The 26,896-nt window shown below is 37.8% G+C and overlaps 1 protein-coding gene across 1 annotated transcript in view; it reads right to left on the bottom strand.

Moving 5' to 3' along the window:
- Positions 1–26,896, bottom strand: part of SLC9A9 (solute carrier family 9 member A9) — a 1,902,281-nt gene that overhangs the window by 482,938 nt on the left and 1,392,447 nt on the right. Inside the window, exon 13 of the mRNA XM_053710011.1 lies at positions 9,575–9,623. Coding sequence (XP_053565986.1) covers positions 9,575–9,623 — 49 coding nt within the window. The remainder of the gene's footprint in view (positions 1–9,574; positions 9,624–26,896) is intronic.

The raw sequence follows: 26,896 nt of genomic DNA, 5'->3' as shown, positions 1-26,896 counted from the left end.
TTAGCTAGTTAGAATAGTTATTAAATAGTTATTAACTATTTAATAACTACTTAGCTAAAAGAAATACAAAATTACCTGTAAAATAAATCCTAACCTAAGTTACAATTAAACCTAACACTACACTATCATTACATTAATTAAATAAATTAAATACAAATAACTACAATTAAATACAATTACATAAACTAACTAAAGTACAAAAAATAAAAAAATAAATATTTACAAAAAATAAAAAATAAGTTGCAAACATTTAAAAAATATTACAAAAATTCTAAGCTAATTACACCTAATCTAAACCCCCTAATAACATAACAAAGCCCCCCAAAATAAAAAAAATTCCCTACCCTATTCTAAATTAAAAAAAGTTCAAAGCTCTTTTACCTTACCAGCCCTTAAAAGGGCCTTTTGCGGGGCATGCCCCAAAGAAAACTGCTCTTTTTCCTGTAAAAGAAAAATACAACCCCCCCAACATTAAAACCCACCACCCACATACCCCTAATCTAACCCCAAACCCCTTAAAAAAAAAAACTAACACTACTCCCCTGAAGATCATCCTACCTTGAGTTGTCTTCAGCCAGCTGACCCACCGATGGAACCGAAGAGAAGATCCAGAGCGGCAGAAGTGATCCTCCAAGGGGCGCTGAAGAAGTCTTCCATCCGATGAAGTCATCATCCAGGAGGCGCTGAAGAAGTCTTCCATCTGGGTGATGTCATCTTCCAAGTGGCGCTGAAGAAGTCTTCCATCCGGGCGATGTCATCTTCCAAGCGGGGTCTTCAATCTTCTTTCTTCAGGATCCATCTTCATCCCGCCGACACGGAACATCCTTCTTCCCCGACGGACTAAAGACGAATGAAGGCTCCTTTAAGAGACGTCATCCAAGATGACATCCGCTTGGAAGATGACATCGCCCGGATGGAAGACTTCTTCAGCGCCACTTGGAAGATGACATCACCCAGATGGAAGATGGATTCTATCAGCCAATCGGAATTAAGGTAGGAGAAATCTGATTGGCTGATTGAATCAGCCAATCAGATTGAAGTTCAATCTGATTGGCTGATCCAATCAGCCAATCAGATTGAGCTCGCATTCTATTGGCTGTTCCGATCAGCCAATAGAATGCATGCTCAATCTGATTGGCTGATTGGATAAAATTTAAAAAAAATTATCTAAAGTACGGAAAAAAAAAACAACACTAAATTATAGAAAATAATAAAATAATTACAAGTTTTTAAAACTAATTACACCTACTCTAATCCCCCTAACAAAATAAAAAAGCCCCCCAAAAGAATAAAAATCCCTACCCTATACTAAATTACAAATAGCCCTTAAAAGGGCCTTTTACGGGGCATTGCCCCAAAGTAATCAGCTCTATTACCTGTAAAAAAATACAATACCCCCCAACATTAAAACCCACCACCCACACACCCAACCCTACTCTAAAACCCACCCAAAACCCCCTTAATAAAACCTAACACTAACCCCTTGAAGATCACCCTACCTTAAGAAGTCTTCACCCAGCCGGGCCGAAGTCCTCAACGAAGCCGGGCGAAGTGGTCCTCCAGACGGGCAGGTCTTCATCGAAGCAGGCCAGAAGAAGTCCTCCAGACGGGCAGAAGTCTTCATCCAGACGGCATCTTCTATCTTCATCCATCCGGCGCTGAGCGGCTCCATCTTCAAGACATCCGACGCGGAGCATCCTCTTCAAACGAAGTCCAACTGAAGAATGAAGGTTCCTTTAAATGATGTCATCCAAGATGGCGTCCCTTGAATTCCGATTGGCTGATAGAATTCTATCAGCCAATCGGAATTAAGGTAGGAAAAATCCTATTGGCTGATTCAATTAGCCAATAGGATTTTTTCTACCTTCATTCCAAAATTATTTTATTATTTTCTGTAATTTAGTGGGGGGGGGGTTTCGTACGTTAGATAATTTTTTTCAATTATATTTAATTGTATTTAGTTTAGATAATTAATTTAATTATAGTGTAGTATTAGGTGTAATTGTAACTTAGGTTAGGTTTATTTTACAGGTAAATTTGTATTTATTTTAGCTAGGTAGTTATTAAATAGTTAATAACTATTTAATAACTATTGTACCTAGTTAAAATAAATACACTCTTGCCTGTAAAATAAAAATAAACCCTAAGCTAGCTATCATGTAACTATTAACTATATTGTAGCTATTTTAGGGTTTATTTTATAAGTAAGCATTTAGTTTTAAATAGGAATAACTTAGTGAATTTAGTTATTTTATTTAGATTTATTTAAATTATATTTAAGTTAGGGGGTGTTAGATTTAGGGGTTAATAACTTAGGTAGGTGTCAGCGATGTTAGGGACGGCAGATTAGGGGTTAATAAAATTAAACTAGTGTTTGCAATGCGTGAGTGCGGTGGTTTAGGGGTTAATATATTTTTTAAAGTGGCGGCGGTGTGCAGTTTGGCAGATTAGGGGTTAAACATTTTTATTTAGTGTTTGCAATGTGGGGGGGGGGGGCTCGGTTTAGGGGTTAATAGATAGTTTATGGGTGTTAGTGTACTTTTTAGCACTTAAGTTAAGAGTTTTATGTTACGGCGTTAGCCCATAAAACTCTTAACTACTGACTTTTAAATGCGGTATCAGTCTTGACAGGAGAGGCTGTACCACTCTCTTTTTGTCAGACTCGTAATACTGGCGTTATGCAAGTCCCATTGAAAATATAGGATACGCAATTGACGTAAGTGGATTTGCTGTATTTTCGCGTCTGACCAAAAAAAGTGAGCGGTGAGCCTGTCATTTCAAGACTCATAATACCAGCATTAGGGTTAAAAAGCAGCGTTAAGAGGTCCTAACGCTTCTTTTTTCCTAAGGCACAACTCGTAATCTAGACGATTATTTGTCACTTTCACTCCTTTTTTTTAATATAATGACACCAGCATGGTTGGACATTCTATTTATCTCTTTGGTTTGAATCTTTTCTACCCTTTTCCCTCTTCAAAAAAATGGATAGAATTTTGTGCAGAGGATCTGCTCAATCCTTTCCTTTTTCCAATCTCCTATTCTTCCTTTGAGGGAAGGTTCTTCACTTAAGAATCTTTTGTATGGATGCCCTGAAAGAGCATTTTAATAATGTTGAAGCTGTTGACTATTTATATAGAAGGTATCTTTATCTATTGGTTTTCTTGCATGCACTTAAAAAAATATGTCCTAAGTCTCTTACGGCTAGATTTAGAGTTTTGTTGGTAACGACCCGCGTATCTAACGCTGCCTTTTTTCTGGCCGCACCTTTAAAATAACTCTGGTATTGAGAGTCCACAGAATGGCTGCGTTAGGCTCCAAAAAAGGAGCGTATAGCATATTTAACGCAACTTCAACTCTCGATACCAGAGTTGCTTACGGACGCGGCCAGCCTCAAAAACGTGCTCGTGCACGATTCCCCCTTAGGAAACAATGGGGCTGTTTGAGCTGAAAAAAAACCTAACACATGCAAAAAAGCCGCGTTCAGCTCCTAACGCAGCCCCATTGTTTGCTATGGGGAAACACTTCCTACGTCTGCACCTAACACTCTAACATGTACCCCGAGTCTAAACTTATACTTATTAACCCCTATTCTGCCGCCCCCGCTATCGCTGACCCCTGTATATTATTTTTAACCCCTAATCTGCCGCTCTGTAAACCGCCGCTACTTACATTATCCCTATGTACCCCTAATCTGCTGCCCCTAACACCGCCGACCCCTATATTATATTTATTAACCCCTAATCTGCCACCCACAACGTCGCCTCCACCTGCCTACACTTATTAACCCCTAATCTGCCGAGCGGACCGCACCGCTATTATTATAAAGTTATTAACCCCTAATCCGCCTCACTAACCCTATAATAAATAGTATTAACCCCTAATCTGCCCTCCCTAACATCGCCAACACCTAACTTCAATTATTAACCCCTAATCTGCCGACTGGAGCTCACCGCTATTCTAATAAATGTATTAACCCCTAAAGCTAAGTCTAACCCTAACACTAACACCCCCCTAAGTTAAATATAATTTTAATCTAACAAAATTAATTAACTCTTCTTAAATAAATTATTCATATTTAAAGCTAAATACTTACCTGTAAAATAAATCCTAATATAGCTACAATATAAATTATAATTATATTATAGCTATTTTAGGATTAATATTTATTTTACAGGTAACTTTGTATTTATTTTAACCAGGTACAATAGCTATTAAATAGTTAAGAACTATTTAATAGCTAAAATAGTAAAAATAATTACAAATTTACCTGTAAAATAAATCCTAACCTAAGTTACAATTAAACCTAACACTACACTATCAATAAATAAATTAAATAAAATACCTACAATTATCTACAATTAAACCTAACACTACACTATCAATAAATAAATTAAATACAATTCCTACAAATCAATACAATGAAATAAACTAACTAAAGTACAAAAAATAAAAAAGAACTAAGTTACAAAAAATAAAAAAATATTTACAAACATTAGAAATTACAACAATTTTAAACTAATTACACCTACTCTAAGCCCCCTAATAAAATAACAAAGCCCCCCAAAATAAAAAAATGCCCTACCCTATTCTAAATTACTAAAGTTCAAAGCTCTTTTACCTTACCAGCCCTGAACAGCCCTGATCGGAACAGCCAATAGAATGCGAGCTCAATCTGATTGGCTGATTGGATCAGCCAATCGGATTGAACTTGATTCTTATTGGCTGATTCCATCAGCCAATCAGAATATTCCTACCTTAATTCCAATTGGCTGATAGAATCCTATCAGCCAATCGGAATTCGAGGGACGCCATCTTGGATGATGTCATTTAAAGGAACCGTCATTCGTCGTTCAGTCGTCGGCCAGGATGGATGTTCCGCGTCGGAGGTCTTCAGGATGCTGCCGCTCCGCTCCGGATGGATGACGATAGAAGATGCCCCTTGGATGAAGACTTCAATCGGATGGAAGACCTCTTCTGCCCCGCTTGGATGAAGACTTCTACCGGATGGAGGACCTCTTCTTGCTCCGCTTGGATGAAGAATTTGGCTCGGCTGGGTGAAGACGACTCAAGGTAGGGAGATCTTCAGGGGCTTAGTGTTAGGTTTATTTAAGGGGGGTTTGGGTTAGATTAGGGGTATGTGGGTGGTGAGTTGTAATGTTGGGGGGGGGGGTATTGTATGTTTTTTTTTACAGGCAAAAGAGCTGAACTTCTTGGGGCATGCCCCGCAAAGGGCCCTGTTCAGGGCTGGTAAGGTAAAAGAGCTTTGAACTTTAGTAATTTAGAATAGGGTAGGGCATTTTTTTATTTTGGGGGGCTTTGTTATTTTATTAGGGGGCTTAGAGTAGGTGTAATTAGTTTAAAATTGTTGTAATATATTTCTAATGTTTGTAAATATTTTTTTATTTTTTGTACTTTAGTTAGTTTATTTCATTGTATTTATTTGTAGGAATTGTATTTAATTTATTTATTGATAGTGTAGTGTTAGGTTTAATTGTAACTTAGGTTAGGATTTATTTGACAGGTAAATTTGTAATTATTTTAACTATTTTAACTATTAAATAGTTCTTAACTATTTAATAGCTATTGTACCTGGTTAAAATAAATACAAAGTTACCTGTAAAATAAATATTAATCCTAAAATAGCTATAATATAAATATAATTTATATTGTAGCTATATTAGGATTTATTTTACAGGTAAGTATTTAGCTTTAAATAGGAATAATTTATTTAAGAAGAGTTAATTAATTTTGTTAGATTAAAATTATATTTAATTTAGGGGGGTGTTAGTGTTAGGGTTAGACTTAGCTTTAGGGGTTAATACATTTATTAGAATAGCGGTGAGCTCCAGTCGGCAGATTAGGGGTTAATAATTGAAGTTAGGTGTCGGCGATGTTAGGGAGGGCAGATTAGGGGTTAATACTATTTATTATAGGGTTAGTGAGGCGGATTAGGGGTTAATAACTTTATTATAGTAGCGGTGCGGTCCGCTCGGCAGATTAGGGGTTAATAAGTGTAGGCAGGTGGAGGCGACGTTGAGGGGGCTAGATTAGGGGTTAATACATATAATATAGGGGTCGGCGGTGTTAGGGGCAGCAGATTAGGGGTACATAGCTATAATGTAGGTGGCGGCTCTTTGCGGTCGGCAGATTAGGGGTTAATTATTGTAGGTAGCTGGCTGCGACGTTGTGGGGGGCAGGTTAGGGGTTAATAAATATAATATAGGGGTCGGCGGTGTTAGGGGCAGCAGATTAGGGGTACATAAGTATAACGTAGGTGGCGGTCGGCAGATTAGGGGTTAAAAAAATTTAATCGAGTGTCGGCGATGTGGGGGGGCCTCGGTTTAGGGGTACATAGGTAGTTTATGGGTGTTAGTGTACTTTAGAGCACAGTAGTTAAGAGCTTTATAAACCGGCGTTAGCCCAGAAAGCTCTTAACTACTGACTTTTTTCTGCGGCTGGAGTTTTGTCGTTAGATTTCTAACGCTCACTTCAGACACGACTCTAAATACCGGAGTTAGAAAGATCCCATTGAAAAGATAGGATACACAATTGACGTAAGGGGATCTGCGGTATGGAAAAGTCCCGGCTGAAAAGTGAGCGTTAGACCCTTTTTTGAATGACTCCAAATACCGGCGGTAGCCTAAAACCAGCGTTAGGAGCCTCTAACGCAGGTTTTCACGGGTACCGCCAAACTCCAAATCTAGGCCATAGGGATTTAATTTCTCAAAGAGGAAAACAAACTTTGAAACTCAGTTTCACAAGTTAAACTGATTTCTTTGCTGATTCTCTGCAAATCTACCCTTAAAGTATTCAATCTCCAGCTTCACAAAACACCAAAGAAAACCATTGGTGAAGAATACCCCAAATAGTAACTTCACTACTCTACAAATAAATGTATTGTACTTCAAATTATTAATGCTACTTATATCGTCATAAACATAAACATCAAGAAAAAATAATAATAAACATAACATATATAAATTAAAACAGGTAAGTACTGTGGTGGACAATAATACCAGCATCCCTAAGGCAACACAAGAATAATAGATGACTCTTTTACTCTCTATTGTTTCTAGACATGTAGCACATTTTAGAAGGTAATACAAGATATTATGCAACATTTAAAACCATAGTAGTATCATCATTTATCCATAGCTCTCCCTATCTGTCTCTAGGAATTATTAAATGTCATATTTAATACATACAGTTATCATTCATAGAGTAGACATACACGGGGGGCGATAACAATCTATCAGGGAAATAATTAGCTGAACAGTTTGGCAATTCTAAGGGTTGACCACAATCTATTGGCAACTTGATCCCGAAATGGTTTACTGCTTCCCGGGTTGTATTTGCCAGCATGTTTCCCAAATGATCACAATACAAAATGGATCTGCGTGTAAAAAATGCAGCAGCAAAGCGGTTTCAAGAGAAAAGTTCACGAAAAGACCTTTTCATTCTAACTTATTTTGTGATAGAAAATGGGAAGTCACTAGAAAATGACATATACAATGGCCCTTTCCCGTCTCTTGAAGGGTCAGGAAACCCAAAATTCTTCTTTCAGAATTCAGATAGAGAAAACAACTTTAAACAACCTTCCAATTTCCTTATGTTATCTATTTTGTTTTGTTTTTTTGTATCATTTGTTGAAAAGCATACCTAGGTAGGCTCAGGAGCAGCAGTGCACTACTGGGTACTAGCTGCTGATTGGTGGCTGCACATATATGCCTCTTGTCATTGTCTCAACCAATATGTTGAGGTAGCTCCTAGTAGTGCATTGCTGCTCCTTCAACAAAGGATACAATATAATGAGCCAAATTTGATAATAGAAGTAAATTGGAAAGTTGTTTAAAATGGCATGATCTGTCTGAATCATGAAAGATAAATGTTGGGTTTCAAATCCCTTTAAGATTACAGCAAAGTACTCCTGAATTAACCCCTCTGTTCACATTTACATGAGTGAGATTAACCTATTAAATCTGATTCCATCCTCAGCACTGCTTAACCACCTATGGACCAGACTATGCGTGGAGAGCTAACAGTTACTCGAGATCGATAAAGGGTTTATCGCAGGTGTTTGTGCTCATCGGGTTTACTGCTGGTATTACAAGTTGAAAGTAAACACGATCCATTGAGTGTAGTAGCGATTTTTGCTAGAATGATTAGCGTGTCCTCAGAGCTCTGATTAACTGTTTCACAAAACAAAAAATGTCATAAAGCACATAAAGAATACATTACAAAGTACAATTACACTTATAATAACAACATCTAATAAAAACTATTAACAAAATATTGCACAAATAAGTTATAAGGGATCAAAGATATGAGATCAAATCCGGCTCCCATGGGTGACAAGCCGGATTTACTGCACGACTATTGGCTAAGAGGTGAAAATGTCACCTCTTAGCAAAAAAAATGTTTAGCCGTGGGCTGCTGTAGCAGCTAAAAACAGCAATTGATTGAAACAAATAAAGGAGCTTTCTACATGAAGTATCTTATACTTCATGAATGAAAGTCCCCTTTATTTGTTTCAATAGTCAATCCTAGCACTGTAAGAAGATGAAAACATGTAAAAGCATATTTATGTAATAAAGTGTTATACTGTGTATTTACAGTAAATATTTCACATTCCAATGTTCTGCACATAGCAGAATATGTTCCAAGTAGTCATAAATAGATATTCCTATATATATATATATATATATATATATATATATATATATATATATATATATATATATATATATTAGTATTTTTTCCACATTCAGGGTATTAATTGTTTTGATATGTTAATCATTATAAGAATTGGTTTGATTTTAAATTACACTTTAGTTTTGGGGGGTTTTGCTTAATGTTCATGAGAAGAATATTAAGGCCAAATGTAACCATAAATGGGAGGCAGGTATCTCTATTGAGTGGTCTCAGAAGAAATGCTCTGAAACATTGAGTAGGGGAAGTTCATTCTCACAGTGCAAATTTAAAAGAATTTGCATCCCATGAGGCTATACAACTAAATCCTGAGCAGGCTCTTCTTCCTCAACCTATTAAAGGTTTTACATAAAAAAATAACAAACTTATTTCCACAATTAGCATGGCAGTTAAATTGTGCTTAGCTCACCATTTGGCTAAGGGAATTACCTCACTTCTCTTCTATCCTTAGAAAAAATGACTATATTTATAGCATGGCCAGCCTCTCATCAGGTTTTTTTAGATCTTAAAAAGAAGTTCCTGACTACTTGGTAACTGTAGATAATGTATACAGAAGCAAATAAAAGGGTTCAATATATTCTCATGTGCTGTGATGGACCGGACCCTATAATTAGAGCTAGTATAGGAAAACTATTATTGATTAGCATTGAAAATGTATACCTCCCCTACAATTGAGATGGGAGAATTAAAATATATATATATTATACTTTATTAGAACTCCTACATAGACATGGTGTACTCTTGATTTCCTATTTTCATTACTGCTTGCACTGTCAATTGTGGCTTACCCTTTTCATATTGTTATTTATTAAATTGAACATTTAATAAAAAATATATTTTTTTAAAATACATTTTTTATACATACTTGATTTGTATTTTCTTCTCGTAGGTCCTGATCTGGGTCAACACCCACCCTGTTTAGAGAAAAATATAGATAAGTGAGTTCAGAGAACTGAAATTAAAGGGACATTAAACACTAAATACATGCTAGATAGAATGATGCATTCAAAGAAAAGATTAGTCCATGAGTAACATGTAGATGTATTTTTTAAAGCTTCATTAGTTGTTTAAAAAGTGACAAAATAAGTGTAAAGTTTTAGTGTCTATAAAACACTGGGAGCTGCCATGTTGTAACTTGTGTTACCTTCTCTGCTGTGGCCAATTAGAAACCATTATAAATAGGTCACTAGAGTGTGCAGCCAATGGTTGTGCTGGATTTAACAGTGTTCTGCACTTCCATTTCTTACAGGAACTGAAAAGCTCACAATTTCAGAATGGAATTACAGGCAAAGTGGACAAAAACACAATTTATGCTTACCTGATAAATTTATTTCTCTTGTGGTGTATCCAGTCCACGGATCATCCATTACTTGTGGGATATTCTCATTCCCAACAGGAAGTTGCAAGAGGACACCCACAGCAGAGCTGTAATATAGCTCCTCCCCTAACTGTCATAGCCAGTCATTCGACCGAAAACAAGCCGAGAAAGGAGGAACAATAGGGTGCAGTGGTTACTGAAGTTTAAATTTAAAAATTACCTGCCTTAAAATGACAGGGCGGGCCGTGGACTGGATACACCACAAGAGAAATAAATTTATCAGGTAAGCATAAATTGTGTTTTCTCTTGTAAGGTGTATCCAGTTCACGGATCATCCATTACTTGTGGGATACCAATACCAAAGCTAAAGTACACGGATGAAGGGAGGGACAAGGCAGGAACTTAAATGGAAGGAACCACTGCCTGTAAAACCTTTCTCCCAAATATCGCCTCCGAAGAAGCAAAAGTATCAAATTTGTAAAATTTTGAAAAAATATGAAGCGAAGACCAAGTCGTCGCCTTGCAAATCTGATCAAAAGAAGCCTCATTTTTAAAGGCCCAAGTGGAAGCCACAGCTCTAGTGGAATGAGCTGTAATCCTTTCAGGAGGCTGCTGTCCAGCAGTCTCATAGGCTAAGCGAATTAAGCTTCTTAGTCAAAAAGAAAAAGAGGTTGCCGAAGCCTTTTGACCTCTCCTCTGTCCAGAGTAGACAACAAACAAAGCAGATGTTTGACGAAAATCTTTAGTAGCTTGTATGTAAAACTTTGAAGCACGGACCACGTCCAGATTGTGTAACACAAGGATGGAACACCAATCTCTTGATTGATATTCTTGTTAGATACCACCTTAGGTAAAAACCCAGGTTTGGTACGCAGGACTACCTTATACGTATGAAAAATCAGATAAGGAGAATCACATTGTAAGGCAGATAGCTCAGAGACTCTACGAGCCGAGGAAGTAGCTACCAAAAAAAGAACTTTCCAAGATAAAAGCTTGATATCTATGGAATGAAGAGGTTCAAACGGAACTCCTTGAAGAACCTTAAGAACCAAGTTTAAGCTCCATGGTGGAGCAACAGGTTTAAACACAGGCTTGATTCTAACTAAAGCCTGACAAAATGCCTGAACGTCTGGAACATCTGCCAGACGCTTAACTAGCTGACAATCCTTTTTCCAAACCTTCTTGGAGAAAAGATAATATCCTAGCAATCCTGACCTTACTCCATGAGTAACCCTTGGATTCACACCAATAAAGATATCTACGCCATACCTTATGGTAAATTTTCCTGGTGACAGGCTTTCCTGCCTGTCTTAAGGTATCAATAACTGACTCGGAGAAGCCACGCTTTGATAAAATCAAGCATTCAATCTCCAGGCAGTCAGCCTCAGAGAAATTAGATTTGGATGGTTGAAAGGACCCTGAAGTAGAAGGTCCTATTTCAGAGGCAGAGACCATGGTGGAAAGGATGACATGTCCACTAGATCTGCATACCAGGTCCTGCGTGGCCACGCAGGTGCTATCAGAATCACCAATGCTCTCTCCGGCTTGATCTTGGCAATCAGTCGAGGGAGCAGAGGAAACAGTGGAAACACATAAGCCAGATTGAAAGACCAGGGCGCTGCTAGAGCATCTATCAGTGTCGCCTTGGGATCCCTGGACCTGGATCCGTAACACGGAAGCTTGGCGTTCTGGCGAGACGCCATGAGATCCAGTTCTGGTTTGCCCCAACGATGAATCAGTTGTGCAAATACCTCCGGATGGAGTTCCCACTCACCCGGATGAAAAGTCTGACGACTTAGAAAATCCGCGTCCCAGTGCTCTACACCTGGGATATGGATAGCTAATAGGTGGCAAGAGTGAATCTCTGCCCAGCGAATTATTTTTGAAACTTCTAACATCTCTAGGGAACTTCTCGTTCCCCCTTGATGGTTGATGTAAGCTACAGTCGTGATGTTGTCCGACTGAAATCTGATGTACCTCAGAGTTGCTAACTGAGGCCAAGCCTGAAGAGCCTTCAGGGAGTTCCAGACTGCACCCCAACCTAGAAGGCTGGCATCTGTCATAACAATTGTCCAATCTGGCCTGCAAAAGGTCATACCTTTGGACAGATGGACCCGAGATAGCCACCAGAGAAGAGAATCCCTGGTCTCTTGGTCCAGATTCAGTTGAGGGGACAAATCTGTGTAATCCCCGTTCCACTGACTGAGCATGCATAGTTGCAGCGGTCTGAGATGTAAGCGTGCAAACGGCACTATGTCCATTGCCGCTACCATTAAGCCGATTACTTCCATACACTGAACCACCGAAGGGCGCGGAATGGAATGAAGAACCCGGCAGGAATTTAGAAGCTTTGATAACCTGGACTCCGTCCGGTGAATTTTCATTTCTACAGAATCTATCAGAGTCCCTAGAAGGAAACTCTTGTGAGTGGGGATAGAGAACTCTTTTCTTCGTTCACTTTACACCCATGCGACCAGGGCCGGACTGGGAATAAAAAGCAGCCCTGGAAAAATATAAAGACCAGCCCTATTTTCTGTTGAGTCGGTAGAATGCACATGCCCCATTTTTCTCAAAGGGGATTACTAGGACACTCCTTCCCCAATATTTTTTTCAGAATTAAATTATATTACTTTGTATTAAATAAAAATGTCAGATTGATGTAATATAGGCCCCCTACAACCACAGAAATGCCAGTACTACGTCCGTATGAGACTTGGCAATTTGGAAGTTTGACGCCTGTATCAGGATGTCGTCTAAATAAGGGGCTACTGCTATGCCCCGCGGCCTTAGGACCGCCATAAGCGACCCTAGAACCTTTGTAAAGATTCTTGGGGCTGTAGCTAATCCCAAGGGAAGAGCTACAACTGGTAATGCCTGTCTTGAAAGGCAAACCTGAGAAACCGATGATGATCTTTGTGTATCGGAATGTGAAGATAAGCATCCTTTAGATCCACTGTAGTCATATATTGACTCTCCTGGATCAGTGGTAGGATGGTACGAATAGTTTCCATCTTGAACGACGGAACTTTGAGGAATTTGTTTAAGATCTTTAGATCCAAAATTGGTCTGAAGGTTCCCTCTTTTTTGGGAACCACAAACAGATTTGAGTAAAAACCCTGTCCCTGTTCCTCCTTTGGAACTGGATCGATCACTCCCATAACTAGGAGGTCTCGTACACAGTGTAAGAATGCCTCTCTCTTTATCTGGTGTGCAGATAATTGTGAAAGGTGAAATCTCCCTTTTGGGGGGGAAGCTTTGAAGTCCAGAAGATATCCCTGGGATATAATTTCCAACGCCCAGGGATCCTGAACATCTCTTGCCCACGCCTGGGCAAAGAGTGAAAGTCTGCCCCCTACTAGATCCGTTCCCGGATAGGGGGCCGTTTCTTCATGCTGTCTTAGAGGCAGCAGCAGGCTTTTTTACCTGCTTACCTTTTTTCCAGGTCAGGTTTGGTCTCCAGACAGTCTTAGATTGAGCAAAAGTTCCCTCTTGTTTATTATTAGAGGAAGTTGATGCCGCACCTGCCTTGAAGTTTTGAAAGGCACGAAAATTAGACTGTTTGGCCCTAGATTTGGACCTGTCCTGAGGAAGGGCATGACCTTTTCCTCCAGTGATATCAACAATAATCTCCTTCAACCAGGCCCGAATAGGGTCTGCCCATTGAAGGGAATGTTAAGTAGCTTAGATTTTGAAGTCAAGTCAGCTGACCATGATCTAAGCCATAGCGCTCTGCGCGCCTGTATAGCAAAACCAGAATTCTTAGCCGTTAGTTAAGTCAAATAAACAATGGCAAAAGAATAAAAGAATTGGCTAGCTTAAGTGCTCTAAGTTTGCCCAGTATGTCATCCAATGGAGTCGCTACCTGTAAAGCCTCTTCCAGAGACTCAAACCAGTACGCCGCAGCAGCAGTGACAGGGGCAATGCATGCAAGGGGCTGTAGGATAAAACCTTGTTGAATAAATATTTTCTTAAGGTAACCTCTAATTTTTTATCCATTGGATCTAAAAAAAAAAAAGCACAACTGTCCTCGACAGGGATAGTAGTACGCTTTACTAGAGTAGAAACTGCTCCCTCCACCTTAGGGACTGTCTGCCATAAGTCCCGTGTGGTGGCGTCTATTGGAAACATTTTTCTAAAAATAGGAGGGGAAGAGAACGGCACACCTGGTCTATCCCATTCCTTAATAATTTCTGTAAACCTTTTAGGTATTTGGAAAAACATCAGTACACACCGGCACTGCAAAGTATTTATCCAGTCTACACAATTTCTCTGGCACTGCAATGGTATCACAGTCATTCAGAGCAGCTAAAACCTCCCTAAGCAACACGAGGAGGTGTTCAAGCTTAAATTTAAATGTAGAAATATTAGAATCAGGTATCTTTCCTGAGTCATTAACATCACCCACTGAATGAAGCTCTCTTTCCTCAGCTTCTGCATATTGTGAGGCAGTATCAGACATGGTTCTTAAAGCGTCAGTATGCTCTGCATTTTGTCTCACCCCAGAGCTATCTCGCTTACCTCTAAATTCAGGTAGTCTGGCTAATACCACTGACAGTGTATTATCCATGACTGCCGCCATGTCTTGTAAAGTAAACGCTATGGGCGCCCTAGATGTATTTGGCGCCATTTAAGGGAGCGTGAGTCCCTTAAGCGGGAGTCAAAGGGTCTGACACGTGGGGAAAGTTAGTCAGCATAACTTCCCCCTTGTCAGATTCCTCTGGTGATAAAATTTTTAAAGACAGAAAATGATCTTTATTGCATAAAATGAAATCAGTACATTTGGTACACATTCTAAGAGGGGGTTCCACCATGGCTTTTAAACATAATAAACAAGGAGTTTCTTCTATGTCAGACATGTTTATACAGAATAGCAATGAGACTAGCAAGCTTGGAAAACACTTTAAATCAAGTTAACAAGCAAATATAAAAAATGGTACTGTGCCTTTAAGAGAAACAAATTTTGTCAGAATTTGAAAAACAGTGAAAAAAAATGCAGTAAATCAAACTAAATTTTTACAGTGTGTATAATAGGCTAACAGAGCATTGCACCCACTTGCAAATGGATGATTAACCCCTTAGTTCAAAAAACGGATCAAAAAAACGAAATAGACGTTTTTTAACAGTCACAACCAACTACCTTCCCCAATAAACGACTTTGGAAAGCCTTTGGGCCCTTTAGAGATGTCCTATAGCATTCAGAGGGCCTTTGAGGGAAGCTGGATGTCTCAGTTTGTAATTTTAACTGCACCAACTGTAATTTTTATACTACAACAGTGGAAATTGTTTCTAGTCAAAATTTAAGCCAGCCATGTGGAAAAAACTAGGCCCCAATAAAGTTTTATCACCAAAGCATATATAAAAACGATTAAACATGCCAGCAAACGTTTTATATTGCAATATCATAAGGGTATTACCCCTGGGAGTAAGCATGATACCAGTCGTTATTAAATCACTGTATTCAGGCTTAACTTACATTAATCCGGTAACAGCAGTATTTTCTAGTGTTTTCCATCTCTAGAAAAAATTATAACTGCACATACCTGATAGCAGAATAAACTGCACGCCATTCTCTCGCTGAAGTTACCTCATCTGTGTAATCCCCTCAGACATATGTGAGAACAGCAATGGATCTTAGTTACAACCTGCTAAGATCATAGAAACCTCAGGCAGATTCTTCTTCTATTTACTGCCTGAGATAAAATAGCACAACTCCGGTACTATTTAAAAATAACAAACTTTTGATTGAAGAAAATAAACTAGCTATATTTAACCACTCTCTCCTACAACGTCCTTGCTTGTTGAGAGTTGCAAGAGAATGACTGGCTATGACAGTTAGGGGAGGAGCTATATTACAGTTCTGCTGTGGGTGTCCTCTTGCAACTTCCTGTTGGGAATGAGAATATCCCACAAGTAATGGATGATCCGTGGACTGGATACACCTTACAAGAGAAATAAATAATGAAAGTATATTGCAGAGTTGTTTTATTATATACAATTTATCATTTTATATTACCATCTCAAAGTGTTTAATGTCCCTTTAAGAACACAATTTAGAATACAACCAATACAATGAATTGATCATTTATAGTTTAAGTTCAGCTAAGACTGTGAATATAGGTATGTGATGGATAAGAGAGTGGAGGTAGTAAAACATACTTGGGGTAGATTTACCAAGCAGCGGATGCTGCAATCTACCCCCGTAGTTTCAGGCCCGTCTGAAGCTTAAGTTAAGAGGTGGACAGCAATCATGTCAGTGAAGAAATAGCAAGTTTATAAAGGAAGTTCAAAAGTGGTTAGCAGGTGGGTGACAGCGCAGAAATGCTATAACTGTTTACGGAAAAGTAATTGCTCAGATTAAGTTAAGGGGTTAATAAATACAAGGTCATATTTCACCTAAAAGTAAGAAATGTTTGGAAATGTAATAATGAAGTTTTCAATGGGTGTAATTAAATTATGATAGGATGTAATGTTTTTTAAGAAAATAGTTCAGATCGAGGTTAACAATTCAGGTGATAATAGTTCAGACAGGTAGTACTACAGTTCAAGGAAACACATTGCAGTAAAAATATAATGTAAATTTGCAAAGATTATGTGGTTTGAAGGAGGTTAAAAAATCATAGTAGATTTACTCATTCAGGTATGTAGTGATTCCAAAATACGAATAGCTGAAGAAATGTATACATCTATCAATTTATAGACATTCAAATATTCTGTATGTCCAACGATGTGACCATTTAAATTTATATAGCTGAATACTTATGGGATATTGCCACTAAGGGTTAGATTACGAGCGGAGCACTATTTTGTGCTCCCGTTTGCGCATTAACTTCACTAGACAAAGGCTTTTTGCATGCATTAGGTTGCACTTGTATTACAAGTTGAAAGTAAAAAGCTAGTGCAAAATTTGAACTTAGAATATCTCAACTGCGTTAACGGATTTTCCCATAGGGGCCGATTTATCAAAGTCTGGCGGACATGAAGTCTGCCAGACATTGCTGAATGCCGGCAGCACACGCTGTCAGCATTTAACAATGCATAAGCAGTTCTGGTGAACTGCTTGTACAATGCCGCCACCTGCAGATTTGCAGGGGGTGTCAATCAACCCGATCGTATACAATCGGGCGGATTGATGTCCGCAGCCTCAGAGGCAGCGGACAAGATAAGGAGCAGCGGTCTTAAGACTGCAGCTTCTTAACTGCTGTTTCCAGAGAGCCTGAAGGCTCGCACGGAAACAGGGTGATTAGGGCCATTTGGCCCTTCTTAAATCGGCCCCATAGACGTCAATGGAGCATGAAAACTGCAAAAAAAAAAAAAAACACTAATACTCACATGCTAACCTGACCACATTTATTCAAGAGCGCTAAACCCAACATGAAATATGAATATTTCACATTCCAAAGTTCTTCTCATATCAGATATATATAAATATTTATAAGAATAAATAGAACATATTCTTATGATATTGATATATACAGTATTTATATATATATATATATATATATATATATATATATATATATATATATATATATATATATATACTGTATATACTATATATATATATATATATATATATATATATACTGTATATAACTATATATAAATATACAATTATATATAGGTATAGATAACTATATATATATATATATATATACATACAGGGAGTGCAGAATTATTAGGCAAATGAGTATTTTGACCACATCATCCTCTTTATGCATGTTGTCTTACTCCAAGCTGTATAGGCTCGAAAGCCTACTACCAATTAAGCATATTAGGTGATGTGCATCTCTGTAGTGAGAAGGGGTGTGGTCTAATGACATCAACACCCTATATCAGGTGTGCATAATTATTAGGCAACTTCCTTTCCTTTGGCAAAATGGGTCAAAAGAAGGACTTGACAGGCTCAGAAAAGTCAAAAATAGTGAGATATCTTGCAGAGGGATGCAGCACTCTTAAAATTGCAAAGCTTCTGAAGCGTGATCATCGAACAATCAAGCGTTTCATTCAGAATAGTCAACAGGGTTGCAAGAAGCGCGTGGAAAAACCAAAGCACAAAATAACTGCCCATGAACTGAGAAAAGTCAAGCGTGCAGCTGCCAAGATGCCACTTGCCACCAGTTTGGCCATATTTCAGAGCTGCAACATCACTGGAGTGCCCAAAAGCACAAGGTGTGCAATACTCAGAGACATGGCCAAGGTAAGAAAGGCTGAAAGACGACCACCACTGAACAAGACACACAAGCTGAAATGTCAAGACTGGGCCAAGAAATATCTCAAGACTGATTTTTCTAAGGTTTTATGGACTGATGAAATGGGGGTGAGTCTTGATGGGCCAGATGGATGGGCCCGTGGCTGGATTGGTAAAGGGCAGAGAGCTCCAGTCCGACTCAGACGCCAGCAAGGTGGAGGTGGAGTACTGGTTTGGGCTGGTATCATCAAAGATGAGCTTGTGGGGCCTTTTCGGGTTGAGGATGGAGTTAAGCTCAACTCCCAGTCCTACTGCCAGTTTCTGGAAGACACCTTCTTCAAGCAGTGGTACAGGAAGAAGTCTGCATCCTTCAAGAAAAACATGATTTTCATGCAGGACAATGCTCCATCACACGCGTCCAAGTACTCCACAGCGTGGCTGGCAAGAAAGGGTATGAAAGAAGAAAATCTAATGACATGGCCTCCTTGTTCACCTGATCTGAACCCCATTGAGAACCTGTGGTCCATCATCAAATGTGAGATTTACAAGGAGGGAAAACAGTACACCTCTCTGAACAGTGTCTGGGAGGCTGTGGTTGCTGCTGCACGCAATGTTGATGGTGAACAGATCAAAACACTGACAGAATCCATGGATGGCAGGCTTTTGAGTGTCCTTGCAAAGAAAGGTGGCTATATTGGTCACTGATTTGTTTTTGTTTTGTTTTTGAATGTCAGAAATGTATATTTGTGAATGTTGAGATGTTATATTGGTTTCACTGGTAAAAATAAATAATTGAAATGGGTATATATTTGTTTTGTGTTAAGTTGCCTAATAATTATGCACAGTAATAGTCACCTGCACACACAGATATCCCCCTAAAATAGCTATAACTAAAAACAAACTAAAACTACTTCCAAAACTATTCAGCTTTGATATTAATGAGTTTTTTGGGTTAATTGAGAACATGGTTGTTGTTCAATAATAAAATTAATCCTCAAAAATACAACTTGCCTAATAATTCTGCACTCCCTGTATATATATATATATATATATATATATATATATATATATATATATATATATATATATATATATATATATATATATATAATGCATAAATTTCCCGAGGAGGAAGAAGCAGAGACTAGAGGCCCAAAACTTGGTATAGTAGTATTTATTCATTCAGCAATGTTGCCAGGTATACGGTGAATCACCAAAATGACACCTGACGCGTTTCACGCATGCGCACATGCGCTTCATCAGAGGCTATACCTTTATACAGACACACTGGCAATCAGGTGATATTAAAGATCATATCGAGGCCACAAAGGAATATCATGTAAAAAATATGGGCTCAAATGAAGACGGCTTGTGGGTCTATACAAAGATAAGTGTTTCATATATTTAAATTCAAAAGTATAAAAAACATAAAAATAAAAAATATGTAAAAAACACAAATACAGAAAAAGAAGCAACTCATAAAACCTATATCAAGTATGTAAAACCTAAACTATTATATATATATATATATATATATATATATATATATAAAAAAGATGTGAAATCAAAAAAGGATTTAAATACATACTATATAAATCAATAATGATCTCTAAATAAGTAACAAGTTGGGGACCAATACTATAAAAATAGAAATAAGTCCTCAAACACGAAATAGAGATCATAATCTCATAAAAAATAATGAATAAAAATCATATGATATAGAGTTTTTGTAATCATACTATTAGGAGAAAAATCAATAATAAATTAAATAAATAAATAAATGGCTAATTAATAAGGAACAGGTTAGATAAGGTAATAATGAAAGTGTGCACATAATATGACCTATGTATATTTGCATAGTATGTAATTTTATTATTCAGTGAATATGTCTACGTCCATTCTTTTATTAATACCTTCATGGGTCCTAGTATGTAATTTAACAATCCAAAATATTTCCTTCCTTCAGAGGTTTTTCTCCCTATCACCCCCTCTTGGATGGTTTCTTATAACGTAAATTCCTATACATTAAAAATATTTGGAGCCTATACCATGGTGTCTAAAATGTTTTGCTACCAGAGTGTTTGGCTCTTTATCATCTAAAGATCGTAAGTGTTTGCAAATCCTATCTTTGAGGGGGCGAGTCGTGATCCCAGCATATTGTTGGAAACGATAAAGACAATTTACCAGATAAATAACATATTGGGAAGTACAATATATTCTATCCCTAATCTGAAAAACTTGTCACATTAGAAGTAAATGTGTCTGTAACAGTGATGCAAGTACAAGTTTTACAGGGGACATGGCCACATTTAAAACAGTATACTCTTGGGCTAAGCCAATTGGTGTTATCATTACTTGTTGTAGGTTTACCAGCTAAATTTTTTTTAGTGATATCTGCTAGTGTAGCTACACACTTTACTCCCTTAGATAGTATTTCAATTAAGGAGTCATCACCTTTCAAAATGGTCAAATTTTTCTTCACTATATTGCAGATTTGTTGATATTGTCTGCTAAATTGAGTTATGAACAGGGTATTCTGATTTAGAGTGTCCGTACTACATCTATTAGATACAGTTAAATTATTCTTTCTTGATATAAATAGTTCTTGTCTATCCATTTGAGCAACCTGTAATTCCATTTTCTTTAATGAGGCTCTATGATAACCCCTCTAAGCTAGTCTAGAGGTCAATTCTTGAGCTTGTACATGATATTTAGTAACATCAGAACAATTTCTACGTAAACGTAAGTATTGTGCTTTAGGTATGCCTCTCTTAAGATGAGAAATATGGCATGAATCTGCACGTAGTATGGTATTGCGTGCCAAAGGTTTACGAAAAGTGGACGTAATGATTTTACCTAGTCTAGCTTCAATTAGCAAGTCCAAAAAATTAATACTTGTAGTGCTGGACTCGGCTGTAAACGTTAGATTGTATTCATTATCATTCATGAAACTCACAAAGGAATCAACCATATGACCTTCTCGTGTATCCCAAATAATGATAATGTCGTCAATAAAACGCCCATATAAAATGACATTGTTTGCATATGGGAAAGTATCTGCAAAGATGCGGTTCAGTTCAAGCCAACCCATGTAGATGTTTGCATAGGCGGGGGCAAATTTAGCCCCCATTGCTGTACCGCATCTCTGCAGATAGTAGTCCCCCTGAAACATAAAAAAGTTGTGCTGTAACAAGAGTTCAGTTACCTGGACAATAAATGAGATAAATTGGTCCCCATAATTTGAATGTCTGTGTAACATATAATCAATGGCTTGGAGACCCAATGTATGGGGTATATTAGAGTACAAAGCCGTCACATCTGGTGACCCAAGTGTATGTATCCTGCCAAGTGATATCTTTTAATTGCATAATTAAATGTGCACTATCTCTAATATAGCCTGGTAGGGCCAGCATTATCGGCTGTAGTATTTATATATATATATATATATATATATATATATATGAATTTATATTTCAAAATACTTGGGACATATTCCCCTATGTGAAGAACAGTGAAAAGTGAAATATTTACAGTAAATACATAGTTAACATCATTATTAAATATTAATATTGAACAAAAATGCTTTTTCTTATTTTCAGGTATTTGACTGCAAAGGGCTCCAAAGCATACATAGATTCTGCATGTATATATATATATATATATATATATATATATATATATATATATATATATATATATATATATACAGGGAGTGCAGAATTATTAGGCAAATGAGTATTTTGACCACATCATCCTCTTTATGCATGTTGTCTTACTCCAAGCTGTATAGGCTCGAAAGCCTACTACCAATTAAGCATATTAGGTGATGTGCATCTCTGTAATGAGAAGGGGTGTGGTCTAATGACATCAACACCCTATATCAGGTGTGCATAATTATTAGGCAACTTCCTTTCCTTTGGCAAAATGGGTCAAAAGAAGGACTTGACAGGCTCAGAAAAGTAAAAAATAGTGAGATATCTTGCAGAGGGATGCAGCACTCTTAAAATTGCAAAGCTTCTGAACCGTGATCATCGAACAATCAAGCGTTTCATTCAAAATAGTCAACAGGGTCGCAAGAAGCGTGTGGAAAAACCAAGACGCAAAATAACTGCCCATGAACTGAGAAAAGTCAAGGGTGCAGCTGCCAAGATGCCACTTGCCACCAGTTTGGCCATATTTCAGAGCTGCAACATCACTGGAGTGCCCAAAAGCACAAGGTGTGCAATACTCAGAGACATGGCCAAGGTAAGAAAGGCTGAAAGACGACCACCACTGAACAAGACACACAAGCTGAAACGTCAAGACTGGGCCAAGAAATATCTCAAGACTGATTTTTCTAAGCTTTTATGGACTGATGAAATGAGAGTGAGTCTTGATAGGCCAGATGGATGGGCCCGTGGCTGGATTGGTAAAGGGCAGAGAGCTCCAGTCCGACTCAGACGCCAGCAAGGTGGAGGTGGAGTACTGGTTTGGGCTGGTATCATCAAAGATGAGCTTGTGGGGCCTTTTCGGGTTGAGGATGGAGTCAAGCTCAACTCCCAGTCCTACTGCCAGTTTCTGGAAGACACCTTCTTCAAGCAGTGGTACAGGAAGAAGTCTGCATCCTTCAAGAAAAACATGATTTTCATGCAGGACAATGCTCCATCACACGCGTCCAAGTACTCCACAGCGTGGCTGGCAAGAAAGGGTATAAAAGAAGAAAATCTAATGACATGGCCTCCTTGTTCACCTGATCTGAACCCCATTGAGAACCTGTGGTCCATCATCAAATGTGAGATTTACAAGGAGGGAAAACAGTACACCTCTCTGAACAGTGTCTGGGAGGCTGTGGTTGCTGCTGCACGCAATGTTGATGGTGAACAGATCAAAACACTGACAGAATCCATGGATGGCAGGCTTTTGAGTGTCCTTGCAAAGAAAGGTGGCTATATTGGTCACTGATTTGTTTTTGTTTTTGAATGTCAGAAATGTGTATTTGTGAATGTTGAGATGTTATATTGGTTTCACTGGTAAAAATAAATAATTGAAATGGGTATATATTTGTTTTTTGTTAAGTTGCCTAATAATTATGCACAGTAATAGTCACCTGCACACACAGATATCCCCCTAAAATTGCTATAACTAAAAACAAACTAAAAACTACTTCCAAAACAATTCAGCTTTGATATTAATGAGTTTTTTGGGTTCATTGAGAACATGGTTGTTGTTCAATAATAAAATTAATCCTCAAAAATACAACTTGCCTAATAATTCTGCACTCCCTGTATATATATATATATATATATATATATATATATATAAAAATATGTGTGTGTGTGAGTGTACATATTTATGTGTTTAGATGTGTATAAATATATATATACATAAATATTGTAGAAATACATACATATTTCTGTACATACACATATACATATATACATACACATATTTAGACATGTGTATGTATGCATATATATGTTAAAGCCCTTTGCAGCGGTTTTCATACACCTTATACCATCTATCTTCTAATACCATCTATATTTTCTTCTGCACTCTCCATGGTCTTCTATGGGGAGAATACGTTAATGTGGGCATGATATTTGGTTAGCGTGCATCTGATTTTGATTGTAAACTTTTTACTTTTAACTTGTAATACGTGCGCAACCCAATGCATGCAAAAAGCTTACTTCTAGCAACATTTATGCTTGAGCAAAATCGCTAAATATCGGACCACTTTTAATCTGACCCAGAGTAGACATATGTACAGCAGCTTATCATTCTGACCTGTATTTTCAAATACTCCTACTGGCCTTATTTGAAATAAATAAGGCAGTTTTCTAAGGTATTTTATGGAGCTGAAACATGATATTTTAGAGCAATGTAATGAATGCTCAATACAATAAAATAGGGTGTTCTCATATTGGCTGGCATGAGATAAATAGGAACCTTTGATGAATATGCCACTTTGATATTTTTTGTGCAAATAGTTTTTGCTCCTTTTATAGCTGCAGAAGCATGAAATAGGCATTGAACAACTCAGACTATTGTGATTGCTTTGTTAATAGCTCTCTGCCTTCCATGTCTTTTTCTAAGGCTTTAAATAATGTCTAAAAAATGATAGCTGAACTACAGAAAAGTCTATTGTAGGCTCGCTATGAATCCTTGATGTGCATCACTCACACAGATATTTTACAATAATGTGCTGAGGCACTTGTGAAGTACTTTAATTTTAATTACCCTATAGTAATGGGTCATTTCTTTTTTTTTTTTAACATAGACATTCCGAGCACATTACTATTGAAAATGCCATGAACTTCTACAAGGCAGCAATGATGTTTTTATACTGCTACAAGAAATTCAAAACCTTTTTGTGACTAAATATTGTTTCAGCATTAATGCACATGTTATTTATAGTAGACGGCTAGATATATAATATCTATGGAAATGGTATGTATATTTACCTTCATTATAGAAACAGAACCAAGCAAGTTCTGTCTTGAACAATAAACTGCAGCTATTTATAAAAAAAAGTATAGTTAAAACTAAATCTAACATCAATCAGTTTCAGTTTTGATTATAATGATTTTTTATAATACATCATGTATCATTATTCCTGTCACAGACATGAGGATATTTTACTTTTTGTATCATTTCAGTTTGAACCCCCCCCCCTGATATTCTTGCACTTAAAGGGGCATTATACACTAGGGGACCGATTTATTAAGAATCAGACGGATATGATCTGGTGTAGCGATCAAGTCCGCCCGACATTGCTAAATGCTGACAGCATATGCTGTCGGCATTTAACATTGCACAAGTAGTTCTGGTGAACTGCTTATGCAATACCGCCATCTTCAGATTTGCGACCGCTAGCAGGGGGTGTCAATCAACCCGATCGTATGTGATCGGGCTGATTGCTGTATGCCGCCTCAGAGGTGGCATATGAGTTAAGAAGCAGCAGTTTTCAGACTTCTACTTCTTAACTCCTGTCTCTGGTGGAAACAGATGTATCTGGCCCCATTCGGGCCATGATAAATCGGCCCCAAAATGTTTCTTTGCATAAATGTTTTGTAGATGATCCATTTATATAGGCCATACAGTTTTGTTTTTTTTGTTTTTTTAAATGTATAGTTTTGCTTATTTTTAAATAACATTGCTCTGATTTTCAGACTCCTAACCAAGCCCAAAAGTTTTAGGAGAATACTGATGTATACCTACTCCAGCTTGCTCCTGTTTGTGTAAAGAGTCTTTTCATATGCAGAGGAAGGGTAAGGGGGAGTGTCTATTTTTTCCAGCTTGGAGCTTCTAAGTAAGTTTTTAAACAGTTTTATACTGGATATTTAGATCACTATCTGTGCATATTATTCTTTATAGTAGTGTCTGTTACATGCAGTTATCTGAAACTAAAGTATCAATATAACAAAAGAAGGGATATTTTATCTGACCCCACATTGTCAAGTCCTTCTTAACCCTATCAATAAATACACAACTCCAACTTGGGTATGAAAAGGCCGCAGCTCAATTTATTAAATACAATCTTAACCAACATAACACGTCAACTCAAACAAACCATGGTGCTTGCCCATATCCACTGTGTAATCCCCGCCCCCCTCCCGTCCTGGGGGGAGGGTGGCCCATCTTCCATAACTCCTCCCCTTTTAACCAACCGGGGGGTACCACAATTCCTCCCAGGCGTAAGTCTCTAGAGGTTAACACAAGCACCCCGCCATAGCTGCGACTTTGAATCCCCTCCAAACCTCTCCCCTCTAGGGAGGGAGGGCGGGAACTTAACCTGCCATGCTGTCCAGATTGCAAGAGGCCACCTAACTTCCTGTCTAGGGCTTATAAGCCCCACTTCTAACCCCACCTCTTGCCCTGACTTTCACCCCATTCCTTCCCAGTGTAGTCAATTGCTCCTCCCTTCCATTCTGTCGTCCGGATCTTCCTTTCCCTTCTGATTTACTTACAGGTGAATGAGACCCCTTGTTTGAAGCATGAGATTTCCCTATTTTGAATAAAGGGTCACCTCTAAATTGAATATGATCACCAGTGTAATGCACCAGCTTGGCACCAGGGCAGTGTGATAAGGGAGAGGTACTTGAGCGGCTCTCCTATCTAATGAGGGATCATGTACATTAATCATTAGCAGGTGACTGACATAAAAATGGTTATCCCTTACCGAATTTATATACTGTATGGCTGCAGTGTCTTAAGAGCCCCAATCCCCTTAAGACAGCATACCCCACATATGAAAGAAGGGTTCAACATTTTAAAAAATGTGGGTCCTCTGCCTCTCTTGGCAGCAGTTTATCGCCTGAGAAATAGAACACAGGACACCAATATAAGCACTATAATGGGGAAAGAGACCACTTTAAAAAAAATAATAATAATAATCTTGCATAAAAGCATAAACAATTTACTACACATTTAAGTGTTTTTACAGTCTGGGGTAAATAGAAGTAGAACATTCATATTAACTTTTCTTACAAAGTACTAATTTTGCAAAAACAAAAACTCAATCAATTAGTGTATATTAAAGCAGTAATGTTAGCTGACAAACACCTTTATATAGATTTACAAAGGACTATGGTTCATCTTAACCTCCAGTATCTCACGAACCATAAGCTCCTTTTGACCTAAGATCAGCCTTTAAATAGATTTAATCTAGTCCCTATAGTACTTTGCAGTAGGCTGCAGGTAGT

The sequence above is a fragment of the Bombina bombina genome, chromosome 4, assembly GCF_027579735.1.
Source record: "Bombina bombina isolate aBomBom1 chromosome 4, aBomBom1.pri, whole genome shotgun sequence".
NCBI classification, from domain to species: domain Eukaryota; kingdom Metazoa; phylum Chordata; class Amphibia; order Anura; family Bombinatoridae; genus Bombina; species Bombina bombina.
This window is presented reverse-complemented; position numbering and strand designations above follow the sequence as displayed.